The sequence below is a fragment of the Phaseolus vulgaris genome, chromosome 7, assembly GCF_000499845.2.
Source record: "Phaseolus vulgaris cultivar G19833 chromosome 7, P. vulgaris v2.0, whole genome shotgun sequence".
NCBI lineage: Eukaryota > Viridiplantae > Streptophyta > Magnoliopsida > Fabales > Fabaceae > Phaseolus > Phaseolus vulgaris.
In genome coordinates, this window is record NC_023753.2 from 26,513,879 (window position 1) to 26,537,479 (window position 23,601).

A 23,601-nucleotide genomic window follows, 5' to 3' on the forward strand; every position below is an offset into this window, starting at 1 on the left:
AAACAAAATTTTCTTATCTCTATAAATTGTCATGTTTTAATGATAATAAAAAAAATAATTTGGATTCATTTTAACCTAAAAGAAACATCATCAACATCAATAAAAGAAATTTTTATATAATAATATTCAAACTGAAGCCACCTAAACTCTAAAAACACTCAACTTAAGAAAAAAAATACGAAAAAAATATAAATAAAGTAGAAAAATAAATTAAGAAGTATTTTAAATTCTTTATTTTTAAATAAAAATTAAATTATTCAATTTAATTAATTAAGTTATTATGATAGATTTATAAAAATTTACAACCAAACAATATACTTTATTATAAAATATTTTAAATTTTCTATAAAAAATAAACTACTTTTAAGGGAATATTGTGTCTATAACTTTTGTTACCATTACTAGACATCCATGATATGTGTCTTGGTTATTCATAGATACGTTTAAAGACTAACTTTCATTTTATTTTAATTGTTGATACTGGTTACCACGTGATTTGGGACTAACCCTAAATTGAGTAGCAGTATCATAATTTTATTTAAGTGGAGAAGTTATTAATTTATAATTTACTTTTGTATTAATAATAGATAAGATACGTCCATAAAATAAGATAAATGGAAGTTTGCATGGGTGGGTGAAGGAGAGTGAAGTGAAAGTTTGATGGGATAGGAAGATAAGATAGGAGGTAGAAGAAGAGAAGAGAAGTTAAAATTGGAGTGTAACTGTAAATAAATATAATGAAAAGCTAAAGACAGAAAAGTGCACCGTCACCGTAATCAAACGGTGGTCCAGGAGGGTGGTTGTATCCAGTGGAGGCTTTAACTTACGAACTTCTCCTTATAATCACACCCTCACCGTCGCTTCTTCTTTCTCTCTCCACTCCCATTCCACACCCTACCCACACTCTTCTTCTCTCCCACGCTTTTTCTTTTTTATTATTATTATCATTAGGGTTTTCATTTGGGGAAATCAAAATAGGGGGAAATACTCTGGAGGAGAGTGTGTAGAAAACATGGTTGTCGATGATATGACGAAGTGCATCATCGTCGGCTATGGAGGTTCCTCTTCTCGATTTTCCGATGCTTATCCCAAAAGGTAATAATTGTTACTTCAACATCTCTCCCTCTCTTTCAAAACCTACTTTTCTATTCTCTCATGGATTTCATGCTTTTCATTCAGTGCTTTCCCCCTGATTTTCGAGGGATTTTCGAGTTTCCTGGAATAGGATTAAATATAGTTCCCCTCTAGCGTTTTCGAAATCTCTTCCTCTCTTCTAGAGATCGAAGAGAAATCATTCTCACTCTCTCTCTGTTATATTTAGATAGCTAGATAGATAGTTAATTCGCTACCTCTGCTCTTTGTTATTGTTCAGGTTCTGGTTCTCGTTTAGATCTATTTTTTTTTATTGATTTATAAGAAAAATAGAAGAATTGTTATTATTTTCTATAGGTTGGATTTGTTGATTTTTTTTCTCTCTTGTTTTTTCGACTCAATTGATAAATCTAGGGGTTTGATGGAGGGGAGATATAGTGGGGATTGATATGATGAAGGTGTTTATAAGGTTGTTTTGTTGAATTGTTTTTGGGATGGCAATATTGTACGAACCAGCAATAAAACACAACAGCGAGATGAGGTAGCATGGGTCTTGCTTCTTTGTCAATGGAGAATCACCACCCTTCCACGCTCTTGTCAATGGACTCAAGTGCATCTTCTCATGAGGAACTGGATTTGGAGATGAATCGCCAAATCATACTCTCTCGCCCGCCCGATATCAACCTGCCCCTCTCAGCCGAGCGCAGCCCTCCCCCACAGCCGTGGAATTCTGAGCCCTGTGATATTCTTGATGTTGGTCTTGGCACCCAAGGGTATGAGACTGAGAGTTTTATTAATCTGCCCAAAGCTGGAAGGAAGTGCGCTAAACGCGTTGATAGCATATGGGGTGCTTGGTTTTTCTTCAGTTTTTACTTTAAACCTTCTCTAAATGATAAGTCTAAGGCCAAGATTGTCAGGGACAGCAACGGTGTTTCAGGGTTCGATAAATCTGATCTGAAGCTTGATGTTTTCATGGTTCAACATGACATGGAAAACATGTACATGTGGGTTTTCAAGGAGAGGCCTGAGAATGCGCTGGGTAAGATGCAGCTGAGGAGTTACATGAATGGGCATTCCCGTCAAGGGGAGCGCCCCTTTCCCTTTAGTGTCGACAAGGGTTTTGCTCGATCCCACAGGATGCAGCGAAAGCATTACAGAGGATTGTCAAACCCTCAGTGTGTGCATGGCATTGAGGTTGTTTCCGCACCCAATCTGATGACCCTGGACGAGGATGATCGAAAAAGGTGGATAGAACTCACGGGGCGAGATTTGAATTTCACAATCCCACCAGAAGCAAGTGATTTCAGTTCATGGAGAAATCTTCCCAACACGGACTTTGAGCTTGAGAGACCACCTCCCCCAATCAAGAATGGTCCTAATGCTCACCCGAAGAAACTGCTTAATGGATCTGGACTGAATTTGTCAAGTCATCTATCTAACCACAGTAATGGCGATGGCTTGGACCTCTCTCCTGTCAGCAGCAAGAAGAGGAAGGACTTTTTCCCTCATGGAAATGAAGAAGAATGTTACTTGGCTGTTAATCCTCCATCTGATCGTATTCCAGATATAGAAATGCACCCAAGCGAGCCACACTGGTTGAATGACTTCAGCGGGGTGATAAAGAGTGTTTATGGACCTGTTACAGCTGCAAAAACTATTTATGAGGATGAACAAGGTTACTTGATCATCATTAGTCTGCCCTTTGTAGACCTTCCAAGTGTGAAAGTTTCGTGGAGGAACACTCTGACTCACGGTATCATAAAGGTTTCTTGTATGAGCACATCTCGAAAACCTTTCATCAAGAGACATGACAGGACATTCAAACTTACAGATCGATCGTCAGAGCACTGCCCTCCTGGAGAGTTTGTCCGAGAAATCCCTCTTTCAACCCGAATTCCTGAAGATGCCAACATAGAAGCATACTATGATGGGCCAGGATCAGTGCTTGAGATCCTGGTGCCAAAACATCGCGTGGGTCCAGAAGAGCATGAAGTCCGTGTTTGCCTCCGCCCTCATCTGGGAGGGAATGATCTTAAGTTAACATGAGATAGGCACTAAAAGATTGTTAGGATTTCAGTTTGGTGCGCATGTCATTGTTTCTAACTATGTACCATACAGTGTTATCTGCAATAGAATTGTGTCTTATATACTTGTCTTGTCTCTAGCAATTTTAGCTCACTGACTGCTCTTGTTCTTTTTGTTCCGGAGCATCTGTATGCTTTTGATTACCAGTATTGAACAACTAGTTCTCATAATTTATATGAAATTATCAAATCAATGCCTTTGAAATTATTTGTCATTTGATTTCGACCTTTAATTGGATTCTGATTTATTATGCTGTTGTCGTAATTATCTCTTAATTTGAATAGAATTGTATTCAAGAGTAGATGATAGTTTTGCCTCCCCATGTGTGTTTATTCTTGGGAATACATCCCTGCAGTTGCAATGTAAAAGAGTCGTGATAGAGTTAACTTCCACTACTGTACAATGATGAATCTAACGAACAAATAAACTGCTCCAATTGGTCTCCATGACTGTGTTACTATATTAACGTCGTTCGTTATCTTATACAGGACTGGGTGGGTTTCTAACGGAAAGTCTGAAACCATTGGCCATAATATCCACACCTTTTCTAACAGAAATTTCAATTCGAGGTACCTACCTTTTTAGACTATGTTGGAATATTGGTAAAAAGAACAAAGTCAACACCCACTATTAAATTAGCAAACCTGAAGAACCTGTTACCTGTGGAATAATTTTATTGTTTTCTGAAATTTCCAAAAATGATACGTTGACTAAATAATACAAGATATTTTACCAATCTCGTTATGTGATTCCTATGAAGTTTGTAATGGACTAAGGTTTGAAACGATGTTGTGGGTGTCCAGAGAAAAAGGAGGCATAGGGGGATATTTTGGGTAACAGAAGGAGCAGGAAGCAATTGTTGACTAAAAGATTGGTGTGTTTGTGTGGTGAGTGTTTAGAGCGCAATGGATGGATGGATGAGATAGAGTGGAGTGGGGAAGTGTTTCCTTCATGTTTGTTGGGGAAGGATGATGATTTTCTCCCTCTCCTTTTTTCATCAGTGCATGTCCTTTTCTTTTATTTTCTCTCTCTATTTGCTCATTAAATATTTACTCTTCTCATTTACGTGTTAGGATGCCTACCATCCTCTGATAAACAGATGGATAACCAGTGGTCCAGTTAACCTTTATTTTTGGAAAGGAGTGCCACTGGGGGTCAATTTCATATTCAAAATTCCTTTTATTATTATTATTTCTTTATATAGTTAACAACTCTCCCACCAATATCTAATTAGTGCTTTTTCTATCTTTTCATTCTAGTAAAAAAGGACGTAGAATAATTTCTTTCAATTTATAGAAACTACCTTACTTTTCATCCTTTTCCCAAAAAGCTTTGTGCCAGTTTAACCAACCAACCAAAATTGAAATTTAATGTGAATGTTTTCGACAAAACTCATACTTTTTAATTAACTCTAAAAAATCAATAACTTCTGATTTATAAGATTTACATTTTGTTTGGAATCATTAGAAAATTAAAGTGAAAATATACCAAGTTTTTAAAAAATCATTCAAAGTTAAACTAAATTTCCACAATAAAATAAGTATTTTTTTTCAGCAATAAATAATATAATATAAGTGATACAAGGGATACAAATATACACATATATACAATATGTATGATTAAAGGACCATATCTATAAACAATATGACAAAAACATCATTTAATTACAATTTTTTTTATTATCAAAACTATCATATAAGTAATTATATAGAACTCGTTGTCAAAAGTATAATTTTCTTACTACAACCAATGACATTACCTATTTCCATTCCACGCATACTTTATTTATCATTGTCCTATGCACCTGAGTTTTCCTCCACCTGCATAATTTTGTGACACTTCATTACCATCCCAAACATACTAATCAAAGAACATACCCATGAATGCACCTTGTCTGTATAAAATCCCCAATATATTTACAAGAAACTTCTGTACCAGAGGCATATCTGCTATTAATAGTAGAACCAAAGAACACCCTACTTTTATACGTTTAGAATCATATACACCTTCCAACCATCCCACTCTGCCTTCTCTGCTCACAACCACTTCATCCAATCTATTTACACATGCACAGTCCACGGCAGAAGCATCATTGGAAGAATAATGGACATTCCACATTATCTATCTTCTTATGCCACTTCCATGAGTACATCTTTATCTGCTGAATACTTTCCCTCCAAAGTACACTTGTTTTCTCTCCACAAACTCAAAGTAATTGCAAACCATAATATACTCCACACCTCTTAAAAATACATTCCCCTTGCTTATGTTGCCAGAAATGTGCTTCCACTGATCCAGAAAACCAATGTTTACCTCCACCAGCCATAACATGTTTTTCATACCCAATCCACCTTACGACAACTGAACAAAATATGCTTGAAAGAGTCTGGTTCCAACTTACACATAGGTCAGAGTCAGGTTGGAGGATATTTCTCTTACTCAATTGATGCATTGTTAGTAACATATTCTTAATCGTTATCCAGATACAAAAAAAACTTACTCTGCAAACATATATCAGACTAAAAGTTTACACTATTCTCATCAAACCACCCATTCAGACTCTTTTTTCAAAACACCATCTTTAAATACCTCCACCATGAAGTTGCTTTTCTGATATCCACTTTTTTGTCTTACTTCATCCCACCCACCATCCATTTACTTAATAAGGCCTTATTAAACAAATTTACATGTTTTACCCCTAAACCACCTACTTCCTTAGGCCTACAAATCCCATCTTTTCTAGCAGATCTTTCTTCTCTCCCACAGATAACCATTCTTCAATTGAACTAGCTTTTTCACAACTTTTTTAGGGATCTTATAGAAGGATATGAAAAATAAAGTAATAACCAATAGCACAACTTTGACTGTATACAAAGTCTCTCAACATGTGATACCAGTTTTCTCTTCCAATTCCCTTTCTTTGATTAGTTAGCACTAATAAATAGTCCTAAGTATGTGAAAGGAAAAGAAAAGGTTCCACAATTGAGTTTATTAGCCATAGCTTCCAAAATGCTTCAAAAACTTTTATTTGAACCACACTACCAAATACCTTCTTTAATCTCCTCCTTAGTGAACTTATATACAAGACTATTAATTTTTTGTTTCTGAGATCCTTCTGAATTGTACATCATCTAGTTGAATGCTACCTTTGCTCTTCCCATCAAATATATTCTTAAAGTATCTTTTCACCTCGTCCTTAACCTTACAAGGCTCTTGCTCCCATGTTCCTCTGATGAAAAATCCCTCCCAACATATTCTTACTCCTTTTCCTGTTAAGATAAGAATGAAAGAATTTAGAAGTCTTGTCTCCTTCCTCCAACCATCTTATCTTAGTTTTTTTGTCTATATACCAAGATTCATTTGATTTTGCTAGTTCCAAAAATTTTCTGCTACAGTAAGCAATTTTCCCATCTTTCTTCACCTTCTAAACTCTACACCTCTTCTTTGATGTTTAGCTCATTCAACTTATTTACCACCTTTTGAATATTTACTTCTATGTTTCCTATTCACACCCAATAACTTTCTCTCTCTCGTTCATTCTTATTATATCGAGAACTTGTTCCAATATATAATCACTGATTTATGATTTATATATGAAGAAATTGTATTTTGGTCAAATTTTATATAAATAGATGAGATTGTATATTGGTGGAAGTTGTCAAATGTTATATTATTGAAAAACTAAAATATCAATTTCTTGAAGTCTACTTGTCAGCGGAATTAGAATTGTGATAAGAGTGCTTGGAATGTCACTCTTCAAATGGTATATTGAACTAAATAACATTTTAAACTAGCTTTTAATATATTATTATACTTGTAAATTAATCTTTTAACATTATTATTCTAAAACTAAATCTGCAGTATTTTTAAAAAAAATAAAGTAATACACTCTTAAATTATAAATTGAAATATACAATGTAATACGCGTTTCCTCATTTATTTCAATTTAAGCTTAATTTGAAGTTTTGTGATTTATGTTTCTATTGAGTTAATAGTAAAATTTAGTGTATTTTTTTTTCTAGTGCAGAAGTTACTTAATATTTTTTTTCAACTCAGTCAATTTCCGATGTAAAATCAAATTAAATTGGTTCAAGCTCGTAAAAACTATCTAAAATCAAATTAATAACCATTTTAACGTGATTGTTAAGAATTTAAAATGAAATCAAACACACACTCGAGAATAAATCTAATTTTCATCTATAACAATATACAAGGTAGATTTTTTTTTACATTTTTTAATTTTATCGTTTATAATATTAAATATAATAATTATTTATTTTAAATTAAAATTTTGAATTTTAAAAATTTAGAAAAAATTGACTTGTATAAAAAACAAATAACCCAATTTCTTACAAATTTACTCTTACTTTTTTTAAAAAATTCAAATAATTCTTCCCAATTAAAAACTACTTACACAATAAAAAATTGCATACAACAAAATTAAAAAAATTATTTATTTTATAATTGCTTTTAATAAATTTTTTATAATTTAATAATATATTTTTATTTCAATAGTTATTATAATAATAGTAATTTAATAAAAAACAATTGAATTGTTTTTAAATAATAATGTACTTTATTTAGATTATTTAACTTTTAATAAAAATAATAATTTTTTATTTATTTAATAAAATAAATAATTGAATAATTTATTTTTATTTTAAAACAGTTAAATAACTTCTCTTTTTATAAATAACGATTATATATATAATAGTTGTTATAATTTAATAAAAAAAATTATTTCTTATAAATTGTAAGTAAGTTTAAGTAAACCTATAAATACTATTTTTTGTTAGATATTCTATTTAAGTAAAAATTTATTGCTACAAATTATAAGATCATATCAACACATTACCTTTTTATGCTAATCAATTTTTTTCTCTAAACCCTCAAACTATTCTTTATGTTTATCCTTATATTTAATCTTCTCAACTACTATTTTTTATCCCTCTTTCAAAAATATATTTCAGCATTTTTTAAGATATCAATAATTAATAAAATCACATGACAACTTAAATTATTCATTATATATCTAAACTATTGTTTATAGTATAATTTATGCATTTAACATATTTTTATCACAAAAAGAAATATTTACCTTATATTATACACAAACTAAAATACCAATTTCTTTCAAATTTTAAACCAATGGATCTTAAGTATATATATATATATATATATATATATATATATAAGAGAGAAAGAGAGAGAGATTAATTAGTTTCTTCAATCATAAAAGATTTTGATTATATTTGATGCATTTTAAAGCATAATATCATTAAACAAATGTTTGAATAATTTGAATTTAAATATTAATATTAATGTTCGTTTGAATTTATTATTAATACAAGTTTGAACTTATTAAAATAAAATCAATTTAGTGGTGTATATATTATAATAATGACGACTTTTTATTAAAATATTGAAAGATAAAAATTTGAATGTGCATGTTGTCTTTACATAAACAATTAATTAATAACCTAATGCAGATATTCAGTTTTAATATTATTGTGATCCTACATGTATAAAGAGTATTGTTATTATTTGTTTTTTTATTATAAAAATTATTAGTTATTAGATGTGTTATATATTTTTTTTCAAGAACTTGTTTTTGTTCCGATAATTTAAAATAAGAACATTTATAATGCGCATTGTTTTTTTTTCTAAACAAAACAAACTGTTAGTTAGAAATAAGTAAAATAATATTTGTATTAATATATAAACATTAATTTTAATACTAATTAATAAAGAGCAACATTTGAAAAAAAAAAATATGTGTTAAGTCAATTTATAGAAGATTATCCGAAACTATATTATAGATCGGATAATTTAGAAATATTTTGAATTTATTGAATTTCTAATATAGTTTTAGATTATATAATTCAAAAAATGATAGAAATTGTATAGAAAATAATATAGTTTGTGGATGTTTTTATATTTTCCTTTTTTATATTATTGGGGTGGTAGAAAATTGTGGTGTTCACGAAGAAGATAATTTTTTTTTAGAACAAATGACTTAATCTTCGGCTTAGAGTTGTAAATACATATTCAGTTTAGGACGAGTTTAGTCAGGTATTAGATCAAACTGAGTTGGTCTAGTAAAGTCAACTTGAGTTAGTTCAAGTTCAAGTAGATTCGAGTTAGTTCGGATTTAGGTCGAGTCGAGTCGGCTTGGGTTCAAGTTGAGTTGTGTTGACTCTAAGCCAAGTTGGTTTGGGTCTAAGCCAAATTGAATTGGTTTGGACTAGATTTAGCCAAGTCGACCTGAATTAGATTGAGTTAAGTCATGTTGGGTTAATTAGATAGAGTCAAATTGACCTAGATTGAGTTGAGATTCTACATCAAATCGATCCCACATTAAAATTAATTTAATTAACAAAGTAAAATTAATTTAAATTTAATCTAATAAAAATAAAATTAAAAGTAACTAAATTTTTTTTATCTATGAATCTGAATTTCAAATCTAATATTGGATTTTGATTGGATTTAGACTGAATTTCAAAATCCAATTGTTGACCCACCCTAACAATAAACATATAAGTATCTCTTAATTTAAGTTTAGTTTATAATTATATTGGTGAAGATTATTATTCTTCGATGTTGGTGAGTTTGTGCAAAAGAGTTAAATAGGCACCAGGTATTTCTAATGAAGTGTACATATAACCTTTAAGAAATGAAAATTAAAATAACTTCAGTTTAATATGTTTTTCATTTCCTTATTTTCATATGAAATTGATTTTTTTTAATTTAAACTTTATAGCCCATGTGTACTTATATTAATATTTTTATAATAGTTATGTATGCATACATGTAATATTATTTAATTACTTTTAAAATAAATTTATTAAATTTATAATAATTACTTTTAAAATTATATCATTAATGTCTTTAATTAATTTACATCAAAATATATTTACATTAACAATACACGTGGCATGTCTATAAAGTAAAAGAATCAAATAATGTAACGCTAGAATTAGTCTAACGGCAAGTTCTTAATATTTTTGTTCATTATTAAATATTGTTATCGTTTTAGTTAAAAATCTTAATAATTTTATCGTTATTAAATGATAATACTTTTCATCGAGAATGTTTAAAATGGGTCATATTTTAATTTGAGAATTTTATTGTATAATAAATAAATTTTGTCTATTCGTTTAATAAAATAAATAATTTTTAATATTATTTTTTTGAATTATGACTATTTTATGTTTTAGACGTAATTGTATGATAATATATATATATATATATATATTTATTTTTACTATTATTTATTTTTTGATATAATAAAATATGTTTTCCGCTAAGTAAAAATGTAAATACCCCTTTCCGTAGTAATACAAATTATTAAAATAGATTTTTGAATTAATTGGCAACCTCACCAACCTTATCTATGTGTGTCTGTTTCTTTAGAATGCGAAAGTAATAAACACAATGGGCTTATAAATTATAAATTATAAATGATGATGAAACGCATGTAATTGCTTCTTCTTTCTCTCTCCGCTCGATTTCACACAATTCTTCTGTTTCACACTAACAACAATTACAAATAGGGTTTTCATTTGGGGGACACGAAATAGGGGGAAGTATCCAGGAGGAGAATGTGTAGAGAACGTCGATCATCGTCGATTTTATGAAGCTTCCTCTTCTTCTCCAATCTCTGATGATTATCCCAAAAGGTAATCATCCTTGAAGATCTCCATCCTACTCAGTCTCTCTTTCAAATTTTTTTTTTTTTTTACTCTCCAATGGATTTCATGGTTTTAATTCAGTGTTTTTCTCCTCATTTTGGAGAGATTTTTGAGTTACGTGGAATAGGGTTAAATATAATTCCCCTCTAGCGTTTTCGAAATCTCTTCCTCTCTTCTAGAGATTGAAGAAATATCACTATGTCACTGGCTGAGTTATATATAGGCAGCTAGATAAATAGTTAATTAGTCAAATTTTTTTCCTGTTCTTGTTGTCGTTCAGGTCTATTCTTTTTATTAATTTATAGAGAAAAATGAATAATAATAATAATTATTATTATTATTATTTCGAATAGGTTGGATTTTTTTTATTTGTTTTCTCTTTTATTCAATTCAATTGATATATCTAGGACTTGATGAAGGTGAGATATAGGGGGATTGATAAGATGAAGGAGTTTATAAGGTTTTGTTGAATTGTTTATGGGATGCCAATATTGTAAGAATCGGCGATAAAACTCATCACCGTGATGAGGTAGCATGGGTCTTGCTTCTTTGTCAATGGAGAATCACCACCCCTCAACGCTCTTGTCAATGGACTCAAGTGCATCATCTCATGAGGAACTGGATTTGGAGATGAATCGCCAAATTGTACTCTCTTGTCCGCCGGATATCAACCTGCCCCTCTCCGCTGAGCGTAGTCCGCCTCTACAGCCGTGGAATTCTGAGCCTTGTGATATTCTTGATGTTGGTCTTGGCACCCAAGGGTATGATACTGAAAGTTTTCTCATTCCGCCCAAAGCTGGGAGGAAGTGTGCAAAGCGTGTTGATAGCATATGGGGTGCTTGGTTTTTCTTCAGCTTTTACTTTAAGCCTTCTCTAAATGACAAGTCTAAGGCCAAGATTGTCAGGGATAGCAACGGTGTTTCAGGGTTCGATAAAACTGATCTGAAGCTTGATGTTTTCATGGTTCAACATGATATGGAAAACATGTACATGTGGGTTTTCAAGGAGAGGCCGGAGAATGCATTGGGTAAGATGCAGCTGAGGAGTTACATGAATGGGCATTCTCGCCAAGGGGAGTGCCCGTTTCCTTTTAGTGTTGACAAGGGTTTTGTTCGATCCCACCGGATGCAGCGAAAGCATTACAGAGGACTATCAAACCCTCAGTGTGTGCATGGCATTGAGGTTGTTTCCGCACCCAATCTAATGACCCTGGATGAGGATGATCGAAAAAGGTGGATAGAACTCACTGGGCGAGATTTAAATTTCACAATCCCAGCTGAAGCAAGTGATTTCAGTTCATGGAGAAATCTTCCCAACACGGACTTTGAGCTTGAGAGACCACCTCCCCCAATCAAGAGTGGTCCTAATGCACACTCGAAGAAACTGCTTAATGGATCTGGCCTTAATTTATCAACTCATCTCTCTAACCACAGTAATGGTGATGGGTTGGACCTCTCTCCTGTTAGCAGCAAAAAGAGGAAGGACTTTTTCCCTCATGGAAATGAAGAAGAATGTTACTTGGCTGTTAATCCTCCATCTGATCGTATTCCAGATATAGAAATGCACCCAAGTGAGCCACACTGGTTGAATGACTTCAGTGGGGTGATAAAGAGTGTTCATGGACCAGTTACAGCTGCAAAAACTATTTATGAGGATGAACAAGGTTACTTGATCATCATCAGTCTTCCTTTTGTAGATCTTCCAAATGTGAAAGTTTCATGGAGGAACACTTTGACTCATGGTATCATAAAGGTTTCATGTATGAGCATTTCTCGAAAACCTTTCATCCAGAGACATGATAGGACATTCAAGCTTACAGATCCATCATTAGAGCACTGCCCTCCTGGAGAATTTGTTCGAGAAATCCCTCTTTCAACTCGAATTCCCGAAGATGCCAATATAGAAGCATACTATGACGGACAAGGATCAGTGCTTGAGATCCTAGTGCCCAAACATCGTGTGGGACCAGAAGAGCATGAAGTCCGAGTTTGCCTTCGCCCGAATCTGGGAGGGAATGATCTTAACTTGAGATAGTCATTTTACAAATTGTTAGGGATACCAGTATGGTGCGCAGGTCATTGTTTTCTAACTGTGTACCTTTACAGTGTTATTTGCAATAGAATTGTGTCTTGTATGTTTTTCTCTAGCAATTTTAGCTCACTGACCCGGTTCCTTTTGTTCCGGCTTTTGATTATTAGCAGTGTTAAACACCTAGTTCTCATAATTTATAAGAAATTACCCATTCATACCTTCGGAATAAATTTCGACCATTACTTGGATTTTGATATATTATCCCTTTGTTCTGAAGTATCTCGTATTTTTTATAGAATTGTATACCAGAGGGTTGTTTTGCCTGGCAATGCGTATTTGTTTTCTGAAATGCGCCCTGTAGTTGCAATATAGCAAGACTTGTGATGAATATGGAGAACAAATAAAACTGCTCCTATTCATCTTTAAATGTAACCATATTAACGTCGTTCGCTATGTTACACAAGAGTGGGTGGGATTGTTACGGAAAGTCTGAAACCATTGTCCGATATACCCACACCTTTCTAATAGAAACTTAAATTCGATGTACGTTTCCTTTCAAAACTACGTTGGAATGTTGGTAAAAGGAAAAAAGTCCACACTCACTATGATATTAGAAATCCTGAAGAAACTGTTATATGTGGAATGTATTTCTTGTTTTCTGAAACTTCCAAAATGGTAAATTGACTAAATAGCAAAATATATGTTACCTATCTATCTCCTTCTGTGATTCGGGAAAGATTCTTATTAGGATTGTAATTGGCTAAACCTGTTTGAAGTGAGGCTTTGAAGCTGTAGCTCTCCGGAGAAAAAGACGCAAAAGGGAAGGAGTTGGATATTTGTGTGGTGAGTGTTTAGAGGTCAAGGGATGGATGATGAGATAGAATGGACGGAGAAGCTTTTCCTTCATGTTTGTTGGTCAAGGATGGGATCTAAATGAAATGATGAGTTTATTCCTCTCCTTTTTTTTTATGTCCTTGCTTTCAACTTTTATTGTTTTCCCTCTTTATTTGGTCATTAAATACTTCTCCCATTTACGCGATTGGAAGCCTACTGCCCCTTGATAAAGTAGATGTATGGACTCAAGTCTCTAAGCTCGGAGCTTGAAGCGGAGGGGTTGTTGTGTTATTTGTGCTCGATTAGTCCAGGATGGTTTATTAACATTACTGATAGGATATGACTGTAACGTAAGATAATTAAGTATTTAATAGGTCAATCTCGATGATGTCATCCATGCATTTAAATTATCTTTAAAACATATCTAAATAATTAGTGAATAAGGATTGAAATCACAACTTTATAAGATTATAATAGGAAAGAAAGAACACGAGAGGATAAAAGGAGAGACAAGAAAAAAGAAGAAAAGGTAGACTAGAAAGTAACTAGAACATTTTTTTATGTAGGACAGGTAAAATTAATCTTGCATCATTCTAAGATGCGAACAACACGAGAGACTATGGCTAATGGAGAGGAAGAGGAGACGATGATCAATACTATGCAAAATATGATGGCCATGATGGAAGAAATAAGGAGAAAAAAATATTAGTGGTGTTCTAGGCAGGTCAGTGGGCGACCTTAACCCATAACATTCATGATAATTAAGAACAAGTGTGTTCTTAACCTAATTTGTAATCTGCTTATTTATAAGGTTTCATCTAGGGTTTAGCCAAGTGTGGATCTCTTGTCTGGAAATTCTCTGCTACCTGCTCCATCACTAATTGTGAATCACTTCTAACCACTAACCTTTTCACTCCCATATCAATTGCTATTCTCATCCTATATTCTGCTCCATCACTAACCTTTATATTCTGCTTGATTGTTACTAGCCTGAAATGCGAACTTTAAAGATTGTTCCACCAACATTCCATCTGGACCCTAAAAAATTATGCCTGCTCCACTGCCTTGGATATTAGATGCTCCATCCATTGATAAAATCCACCCCCCGCTCCTCCTATCATTTCTTCATCACTTGGAACTGTTAACTCGGCAACAAAATCCACCAACACCTGCGGTCGCACCAATCCCCTACCTTCAAACAAAAGTCCATACTCAGATAGCTCTATCGCCCATCTCATCATTCTTCCTACCAGATCCACTTTATGCAAAACCTGTTTTATTGGCAAATTTGTTCTCACCACAACTTGAAAATTCTAAAATAGTACCTCAACCTTTGCGTTGTAATTACGACAGCTAGTGCAACTTTTTCTATTTTTTGGTACCTTATTTTTGCCCCTTGTAAAGTGTAAAGCCTGACTCACAAAATAGATTGGTCGCTGCTCCCTCTCTCTTTCCTGAGTTAACACAATACTTCTTGCTTTCTTAGTAACACATATATAGATAAATTGGTGTTCCTACTGTAGGTTTAATCAAGATCGGCGGAGAAGCGAGCAACTCCTTTAATTTCTGAAAGGCTGCCTCACATTCCTTTGTCCATGTGAATCTACTATTCCCTCGCAAACACTGAAAGAAAGACACCGACCTTTCTCCTGCTTTTGGAATAAATTGTGATAGTGATGCCATCCTTCCTTCCAATTGTTGGACTTCCTTAATCAACGATGGGCTTCTCATGTTTAAAATTGCCTCGCATTTCTCCAGATTCATCTCAATCCCCCTCTAGGTCAACATAACCCCCAAAAATCCTGCCTTTACTCCAAATACACACTTCTCCAGATTCAACTTAAGTTTATATTTATCTAGAGCCTAAAAAAACTCTTTCAAATCTTGTACGTGACTACCAACTTTCACATATTTTACCACCATGTCATCCATATAAGCTTCCACATTCCTACAAATCATCCCCTCCAAAATCCTATCTATCAACCTTTGATACGTCGCCCTTGCATTCTTCAAACCAAACGACATTACAATGTAACAAAAATTTGATAAGCTTCTTATAAACGTTGTTTTATCCACATCCATAGGATGCATCCGAATTTGAATATATCCCGAATATGCATCCATGAAACTTAACAGTTCACAACCCGCCACCCCATCTACCAACATATCAATGTTTGGTAATGGGTAAATATCTTTAGGACATGCCTTAATTAGATCTGTAAAATCAGTTCACATTCTCCATTTACCATTACTCTTATGGACACGTACCACATTGGCTAACTAAGATGGGTATTGTATTTCTCTAACATACCTTACACTTTGTAGCTTCTCCACTATTTCTCGTCTTTCTCCACACAATTTCTTCCTCTTTTGTACAACCAATTTTGCATTAGTATTTATAGATAAACGGTGACAAATAAAATCGGGATCTATCCCCGACATATCCTGTATTGTCCAAGAAAAAGCTCCTATATTTTCTTTTAAACATTCTACTAACTCTTTTTCTCTTTCAGCCTCTAGACAACTACCGATTCTTACACATTTATTCTCCCTTAGGATGGCTGTTTAATTTCTTCCACTGGTTGAGGTCTCTCACCTTCATAATCTACCCTTGGATCTAACTCCACCTCTTTTCCATAAAAAAATCCCTTTTCTACATGCCAATATCCCCTTTTATTTTTCAAACTTCCTTCATAACACTTCCTAGCTGACCTTTGATCTACCCGTATGACTCCCATCCCACGCCTATCTGTGGGGTATTTCATTTTCATATGAACTGATGACACCATCGCTCCTAATTTATCTATTGCAGGTCTCCCTAGCAAAATATTATATGACGACGAAACATTTACACCATGTACCTGATATCGATTGTCTTAGCTTCACTTTCTTCCCCGAAAGTCGTCCTTGCCACCAGATATCCCTGCACATGTGTTGGCTCGCTTGAAAAACCCACTAGTGCTCCCTCATACGTTTCCAAATCATCTACCGATCCACACATAGCGACAAAAGCGTCCCAAAATAGTACGTCGGTCGAGGAACCCTGGTCCACCAGAACTCTGTGAACACGTCTACTCTTCATAATAACGAATATTTTCACAGGATCATTATCATGTGAATAAAGATCTGCGAAATCTTCCTTTGTGAAGGTTAGATTTGGCATAGTGCCACTTCCGTCGCCAAATGCATAACTGTCCTAGCATACTGCTTCCTTCCCGCACTTGACACTCCACCTCTTGAGAATCCTCCTACAATCATATTTAAATCTCCCATCATCGGTTTTTCGTGCCCCCCTTCACCTCGGCTACCCCCTTCTTCATCAGAGTACTTTTTTTACATCCCCGATGCTTCCTTCGTCTCCTCAACCCGACCTTTGACAATCTGTAATAATCCCCGCTTCACATGTTCCTCAATTTGCTTCATTAACGCGTAACAATGTTCAATGTCATGACCATATGCCTTATGGAAATGACACCAAGCATTGACATTCCTTCCCATATTTTTATCATTTTTTTCAGGAAATGTAACAGTCATGTTGTATTCACATCCTTAACAACATCCTTTTGAAATGCTACCAACTTAGGTGGGTAGCATGCATGCATCTCCTCCCTTCTCTCATTCATATGTCTCTTTCCTCCATATGGTCCTCCTTCCAACCAATCCTCTCTCCTTGCTTTGGTTGGACCTCCATTGATGGAATAGGGCCAAGCACCACCTTAAAAGAAGTTCATCCACAAAGACATCTAGGGCCAACCACAAGGGCAATGACCAAGAGGCTTGATGAGGATTGGGACAAGGCCACCGATGGTAGAGAAACCTATCTTTACATGTTCCAAGAAGCCCAACATCAAGTGTAGCATAGCTTTAATTTCTTGTCCAAATAGTATAAAATTTACTTTTGTAAAATTGTTTAAATTGCAATTAGGATTAAACTAAGTTTACCTAAGTTAGCTTACGGTTTCTAGAACCTACTAAACTAACTTAGGCCGACCATGTGAAGGATAGGCGCACCATGTGCTCACATTTCCCATGTGCTCCCATGTGCTCACATTTGCATGTAATTTGGCTAGTATTTCCTCTTCATTTACATTTGCATTTTCGGTCCTCCAAGGCTATTTAAGGAGGAGCCTACCTCATGTTTTGATAAGATTAATTTGAGTAATGAAATGCTGCCAAAATGTGTCATTCTTACTCCCTTGCCTAAAATCTCTCTAGATTTAGGTCTTTAATCTTCAACCTTTTCACCTACCAAAGAGAGCTGGCCGAACCTCTCTCACTCTCCTACTCTTCATGCACCTCCAAGGCTACCACAACTCTTAGGAGAGCCTTGCTCCACCTACAACCCATTGAAGCTTCCGCAAACCACCACAAAAATCGTAAAAGAGAAGAGCTCAATGCCATACACTTTGAAGGACACAACAAAGAAAAGCAACAAGTCAAAAGGACTACATAACTTAGCAAGCTGAAATTTAATTTTTGCAATTCAATTTCTTTGCATTTCTTAAGTTGTAATTACACTTCCCTTTTGATAATTAGTGGATTAATCACGAATTATACGGTGAGTGTGTCCTCAAAGGCTCAAAGTGTCTAAGAAGCCTCACCTAGGAAACGACTAGTTTAAGCTTTGTAGATTAACTTTGTTAATTGTTTTAGCTAGATTTCCTTACGTCAATATTTGTTTAATCTTGCTTCAATTTGCTTATGCTTATCTTTGTTTAAAGCTTTGATAAATTGCTTTAGTTGTTAAATAGCTTTGCATTGTTTTTCTTGCATAAAATTTGATTTTTCCATCCTCATTGTGTTCTAAGTGATTTACTAGAAAAAAAATTGTGTGAAGATTTTGAGGGATAGTTTTTGGCTAAGGCAAGACTTGGTATTTAAGTAGTCCTTAGTGAATCACCTCTCTTACCTGGAAAGCTACCTTCATTAACTTTCCTATTTTTTCTTAAATTAAAGCACTTCTAAACACAAAGTTTTAGTCATGTCTTCTCACTCCTCTAAATCTCTTGAAAGTGATGTGAAGTCCTTAAAAAACCTTTTAAGACAACTTTCCAAGGACGTTCAATTAATTTCATATAGACAATTGGAGAATGAAGCCAAAATTAATGAATTGACTAAAGCAAAGGATGAGAATTCTCAAAATTAAAAAAAAAATCACATTCTCATGCATCTAACTCCAAAGATCATGATTCTCTTGGGAAGGAAAGTCTTAGAATTAATGATTACTATCAACCACTTCCTAGGAGAAGTAGAAGAAAAGAGCAAGACAGTCCAAGAGAGGTTATGGTAGACCTACCTCATTTCTATGGTAAAGAAGATGTAGAAGTATACATAGATTGGGAGATGAAGGTAGAGCAACTTTTTGCTTGCCATAGAGTGAGTGAAGAAAGGAAAGTGCCCTTAGCCACTCTTAGCTTTCAAGGAAATGTTATGTATTGGTGGACATCTTTAGAGAGAGATAGACGTCTTCATAGGGAGCCTCCCATAGAATATTGGAATGACCTTAGGGGAGCCCTAAGACGCCGCCACATACCCTTCTACTACAATAGGGAGTTAATGGACAAACTCCAAAGACTCCAACAAAGAAATATGAGTGTAGAAGAGTATAGGCAGAAAATGGAGCTTTACATGATGAGAGCCTCTATTAGAGAGGAAGAGGTCACCACCATAGCAAGGTTCCTAAGTGGGCTCACTCTTGAGATAAGAGATAGGGTTGAACTTCTCCCCTATCAAGACTTGAATGATTTGGTTCAACTTTGCATTAAAGTTGAACAACAAAATTTACGAAAAACTTCAAGTCAAAGGGTAGGTTCATATTCTAACTACTATCCCAAGAGAGATTTTAAAACGGAAGGTAGGTCATCTAGAGAGAAACCAAAAGAAACTATAAAACCTTTAGTAAAGGATACCTCCACCCCACCCATCCGTCCTAGGGACACCAAATGCTTTAAATGCTTTAGAAGAGGACATGTGCAAGCACATGTCCAAACCAAAGATCTTTGTTCCTAAAAGGAGTAGATGAATACACTAGTGGTGAGGATGAGCCTAGTGAAAAAGAAGAGGAAGGGGGAGATGATGAAAGGGTAAATCCTTTAGAGGGGGACTTATTAATGATTAGGAGAACCCTCAACAATCAACCTAGTGCATCCATAGAAACACAAAGGGAGAACATCTTTCACACAAGATGCAAAGTTTTAGAAAATATATGCTATCTCATTGTGGATAGTGGATCAAGCTGCAATTGTTGTAGCACTAGAATGGTTGAGAAGCTAAATCTACAAGTAGTTCCTCATCCTAAACCTTACAAATTACAATGGATCAATGAGAATGGGGAACTAAGTGTAGATAAACAAGTGGAAGTCAAGTTTTATATAGGTAACTATAAAGACAAAGTTTTATGTGATGTAGTACCTATGGAAGCTTGTCATATCTTATTAGGTAGACCATGACAATTTGATAAAAAAAACCTTGCATGATGGTCTAACTAACGAGATTTCCTTCACCCATAAGCACAAAAAGTTTGTACTTAATCCTTTACCACATTCCCAAGTGGTAAGAGATCAAATACAAATGAAACATAAGAGGGATGAGGAAAAAAAAAGAGAGATAGAAAAAGAGAAAGTCCTTAGGGATAGGAAGACGTGGGGGAAGAGTGTTCCTTCCCACAAGGTTATTCAACAAGACAAACCTTTTGAAAACACCTTGGAAAAGATGCTTCTTGTTGAAAAACCTAGCCTAATCTTTTGTAAAGGAACACTTACATGCACTGCCACAAATCTTGAACCCATGAGTCTACCTCCTCAAGTTAAAAATCTTTTAAGTGAATTTGAAGATATATTCTCTAAAGAGGGACCCAATGGACTTCCTCCTTTTAGAGATATAGAACATCAAATTGACTTGATTCCGGGGGCAAGCCTACCAAATAGGCCAGCATATAGAACTAACCCCGAGGAAACAAAGGAGATAGAGTTTCAAGTTCAAGACTTGTTGGCTTCAAAAGAGCCTAAGCCCTTGTTTTGTACCTGTCTTGTTGGTGCCCAAAAAGGATGGAAAATGGAGAATGTGTTGTGATTGTCGAGCAATCAACAACATCACCATCAAGTATAGGCATCCAATCCCAAGGCTTGATGACATGCTTGATGAGTTACATGGGTCAATTATATTTTCCAAAATTGATCTTAAAAGTTGGTATCACCAAATTCGAATCAAAGAGGGTGATGAGTGGAAAACCGCTTTTAAGACCAAGTTTGGACTATATGAGTGGTTGGTGATGCCTTCCGGTCTCACTAACGCACCTACATTCATGAGGCTAATGAATCATGCCTTGAGAGATTGTATAGGTAAATATGTAGTAGTATACTTTGATGATATCTTAGTGTATAGTAAAAACCTAGAAGACCATCTAAGTCACCTTAGGGAAGTTCTTCTAGTGCTTAGGAATAATAGTTTGTTTGCCAATAGGGATAAGTGTACTTTTTGTGTGGATAGTATAGTTTTTCTAGGCTTTATAGTAAACAAAAAGGGGGTACATGTTGACCCCGAGAAAATTAAAGTCATCCAAGAGTGGCCAACTCCACAAAATGTAAGTGATGTGAGAAGCTTTCATGGTTTAGCTAGCTTTTATAGACACTTTGTGCCAAATTTTTCAAGCATAGCTTCACCTCTCAATGAGCTTGTAAAGAAAGATATTACATTTTGTTGGAATGAAAAGCATGAGCAAGCCTTTCAAAGGCTAAAGGCTCAACTTACCAATGCACCCATTCTAGCACTACCAAATTTTGCTAAAACTTTTGAGATAGAATGTGATGCATCGGGAGTTGGCATAGGTGCGATTTTGCTACAAGGTGGGCATCCAATTGCTTATTTTAGTGAAAAACTTCATAGAGCCACCCTTAACTGCCCCACCTATGACAAAGAGCTCTATGCACTTGTGAGGGCCTTAAAGACTTGGGAACACTATCTTGTTTCAAAAGAATTTGTTATTCATAGTGATCATGAGTCTTTAAAATATTTGAAGGGCCAACACAAGCTCAATAAAAGACATGCAAAATGGATGGAATTTCTTGAACAATTTCCTTATGTTATCAAATACAAGAAGGGAAGCACAAACATAGTGGTGGATGCTCTCTCAAGGAGACATGTGCTCTTTTCAAAACTTGGTGCTCAAATTCTTGGATTTGACCACGTAAAAGAACTTTATCAAGAAGACCAAGACTTTGCATCCATCTATGCTAAATGTGAACATAGAGCACAATAAGGTTACTATGTGACCGAGGGTTATCTTTTTAAGGAAGGCAAACTTTGTATTCCCCAAGGTACACATAGAAAGCTTCTTGTAAAAGAATCACATGAGGGGGTCTCATGGGCCATTTTGGAGTTGACAAGACTCTTGATCTTTTAAAAGGAAAATTTTATTGGCCACACATGAGAAAAGATGTCCAAAGACATTGTTCTAGATGCATTTCATGTTTAAAAGCAAAATCTAGAACAATGCCTCATGGACTATATACCCCTTTACCGATTGCAAATGCTCCTTGGGAAGATATTAGCATGGATTTCATCTTAGGACTTCCTAGGACTGCAAGAGGTCATGATTCCATCTTTGTGGTAGTGGATCGTTTTAGTAAAATGTCACATTTTATTCCTTGCCACAAAGTGGATGATGCTCAAAATATTTCTAGACTCTTCTTTAGAGAAGTGGTGAGACTTCATGGTTTACCAAGAAGTATAGTATCCGATAGAGATCTTAAGTTTATAAGCCATTTTTGGAAAACCCTTTGGGGAAAGCTTGGCACAATACTACAATTTTCAACATCTTGTCATCCCCAAACGGATGGCCAAACCGAAGTAGTCAATAGATCTTTTGGTACTATGCTTAGGGCAATCATGAAGGGTAACCACAAATCTTAGGATGAGTACCTTTCCCATATTGAATTTGCTTACAATAGAGTAGTTCACAAAACTACTAATGCTTCTCCTTTTGAAGTTGTATATGGATTTAACCCTATTACACCCTTGGATTTGTTACCTCTTCCTAATCCACAAGAATTTGTGCATAAGGAAGGAGTTATCAAAGCCGACTTTGTTAAGAAACTACATGAGAAGGTTAAACTCCAAATACAACAACAAAATGAAAAGTATGCAAAATACAACAATAAAGGGAAGATAGAAATAATTTTTGAGGAGGGAGACTTAGTTTGGCTTCATCTTAGAAAAGATAGATTTCCTACTAAGAGAAAGTCCAAACTTAGTCCCCGCGATGATGGACCCTTCCAAGTCCTTAAGAAAATCAATAATAATGCTTACAACTTGGATTTACCTATTGAATATGGAGTACATGATACTTTTAATGTAATTGATTTATCTCCATTTGTAGGTACCAATGAAGATGATGATGATTTGGATTTGAGGACAAATCCTTTTCAAGGGGGAGGGGATGATGGAAGAGGGCCAAGCACCACCTTAAAAGAAGGTCATCCACAAAGATATCTAGGGCTAGCCACAAGGGCAATGACCAAGAGGCTTGATGAGGATTGGGACAAGGCCATCGATGGTAGAGAAACCTATCTTTACATGTTCCAAGAAGCCCAACATCAAGCGTAGCATAGCTTTAATTTCTTGTCCAAATAGTATAGAATTTACTTTTGTAAAATTGTTTAAATTGCAATTAGGATTAAACTAGGTTTACCTAAGTTAGCTTACGGTTTCTAGAACCTACTAAACTAACTTAGGCCAACCATGTGAAGGATAGGCGCACCATGTGCTCACATTTCCCATGTGCTCCCATGTGCTCACATTTGCATGTAATTTGGCTAGCATTTTCTCTTCATTTACATTTGCATTTTCGGTCCTCCAAGGCTACTTAAGG

The 23,601-nt window shown here is 34.6% G+C and overlaps 2 protein-coding genes across 4 annotated transcripts; both read left to right on the top strand.

The window, feature by feature from the left end:
• The first annotated feature begins 628 nt into the window (after positions 1-628).
• Positions 629-3,384, top strand: LOC137829103 (uncharacterized). Of its 2 annotated transcripts, none has more exons than XM_068635896.1 (2): positions 629-1,095; positions 1,507-3,384. In XM_068635896.1, exon 2 carries the CDS (start codon positions 1,639-1,641, stop codon positions 3,136-3,138), a length of 1,500 nt encoding a protein of 499 aa, XP_068491997.1. In that variant the 5' UTR covers positions 629-1,095; positions 1,507-1,638; the 3' UTR covers positions 3,139-3,384. The 2 variants fall into 2 exon arrangements, with proteins under 2 accessions (XP_068491997.1, XP_068491998.1); XM_068635897.1 differs by having other exon boundaries at positions 640-1,095; positions 1,609-3,384.
• A 7,194-nt stretch (positions 3,385-10,578) lies between these two features.
• Positions 10,579-13,155, top strand: LOC137829482 (uncharacterized). 2 transcript variants are annotated; one of them, XM_068636283.1, is made up of 2 exons: positions 10,579-10,856; positions 11,288-13,155. In XM_068636283.1, the coding sequence occupies exon 2, from the start codon at positions 11,403-11,405 to the stop codon at positions 12,900-12,902; it is 1,500 nt and encodes a 499-aa protein (XP_068492384.1). In that variant the 5' UTR covers positions 10,579-10,856; positions 11,288-11,402; the 3' UTR covers positions 12,903-13,155. The 2 variants fall into 2 exon arrangements, with proteins under 2 accessions (XP_068492384.1, XP_068492385.1); XM_068636284.1 differs by having other exon boundaries at positions 10,605-10,856; positions 11,276-13,155.
• Positions 13,156-23,601: the final 10,446 nt, after the last annotated feature.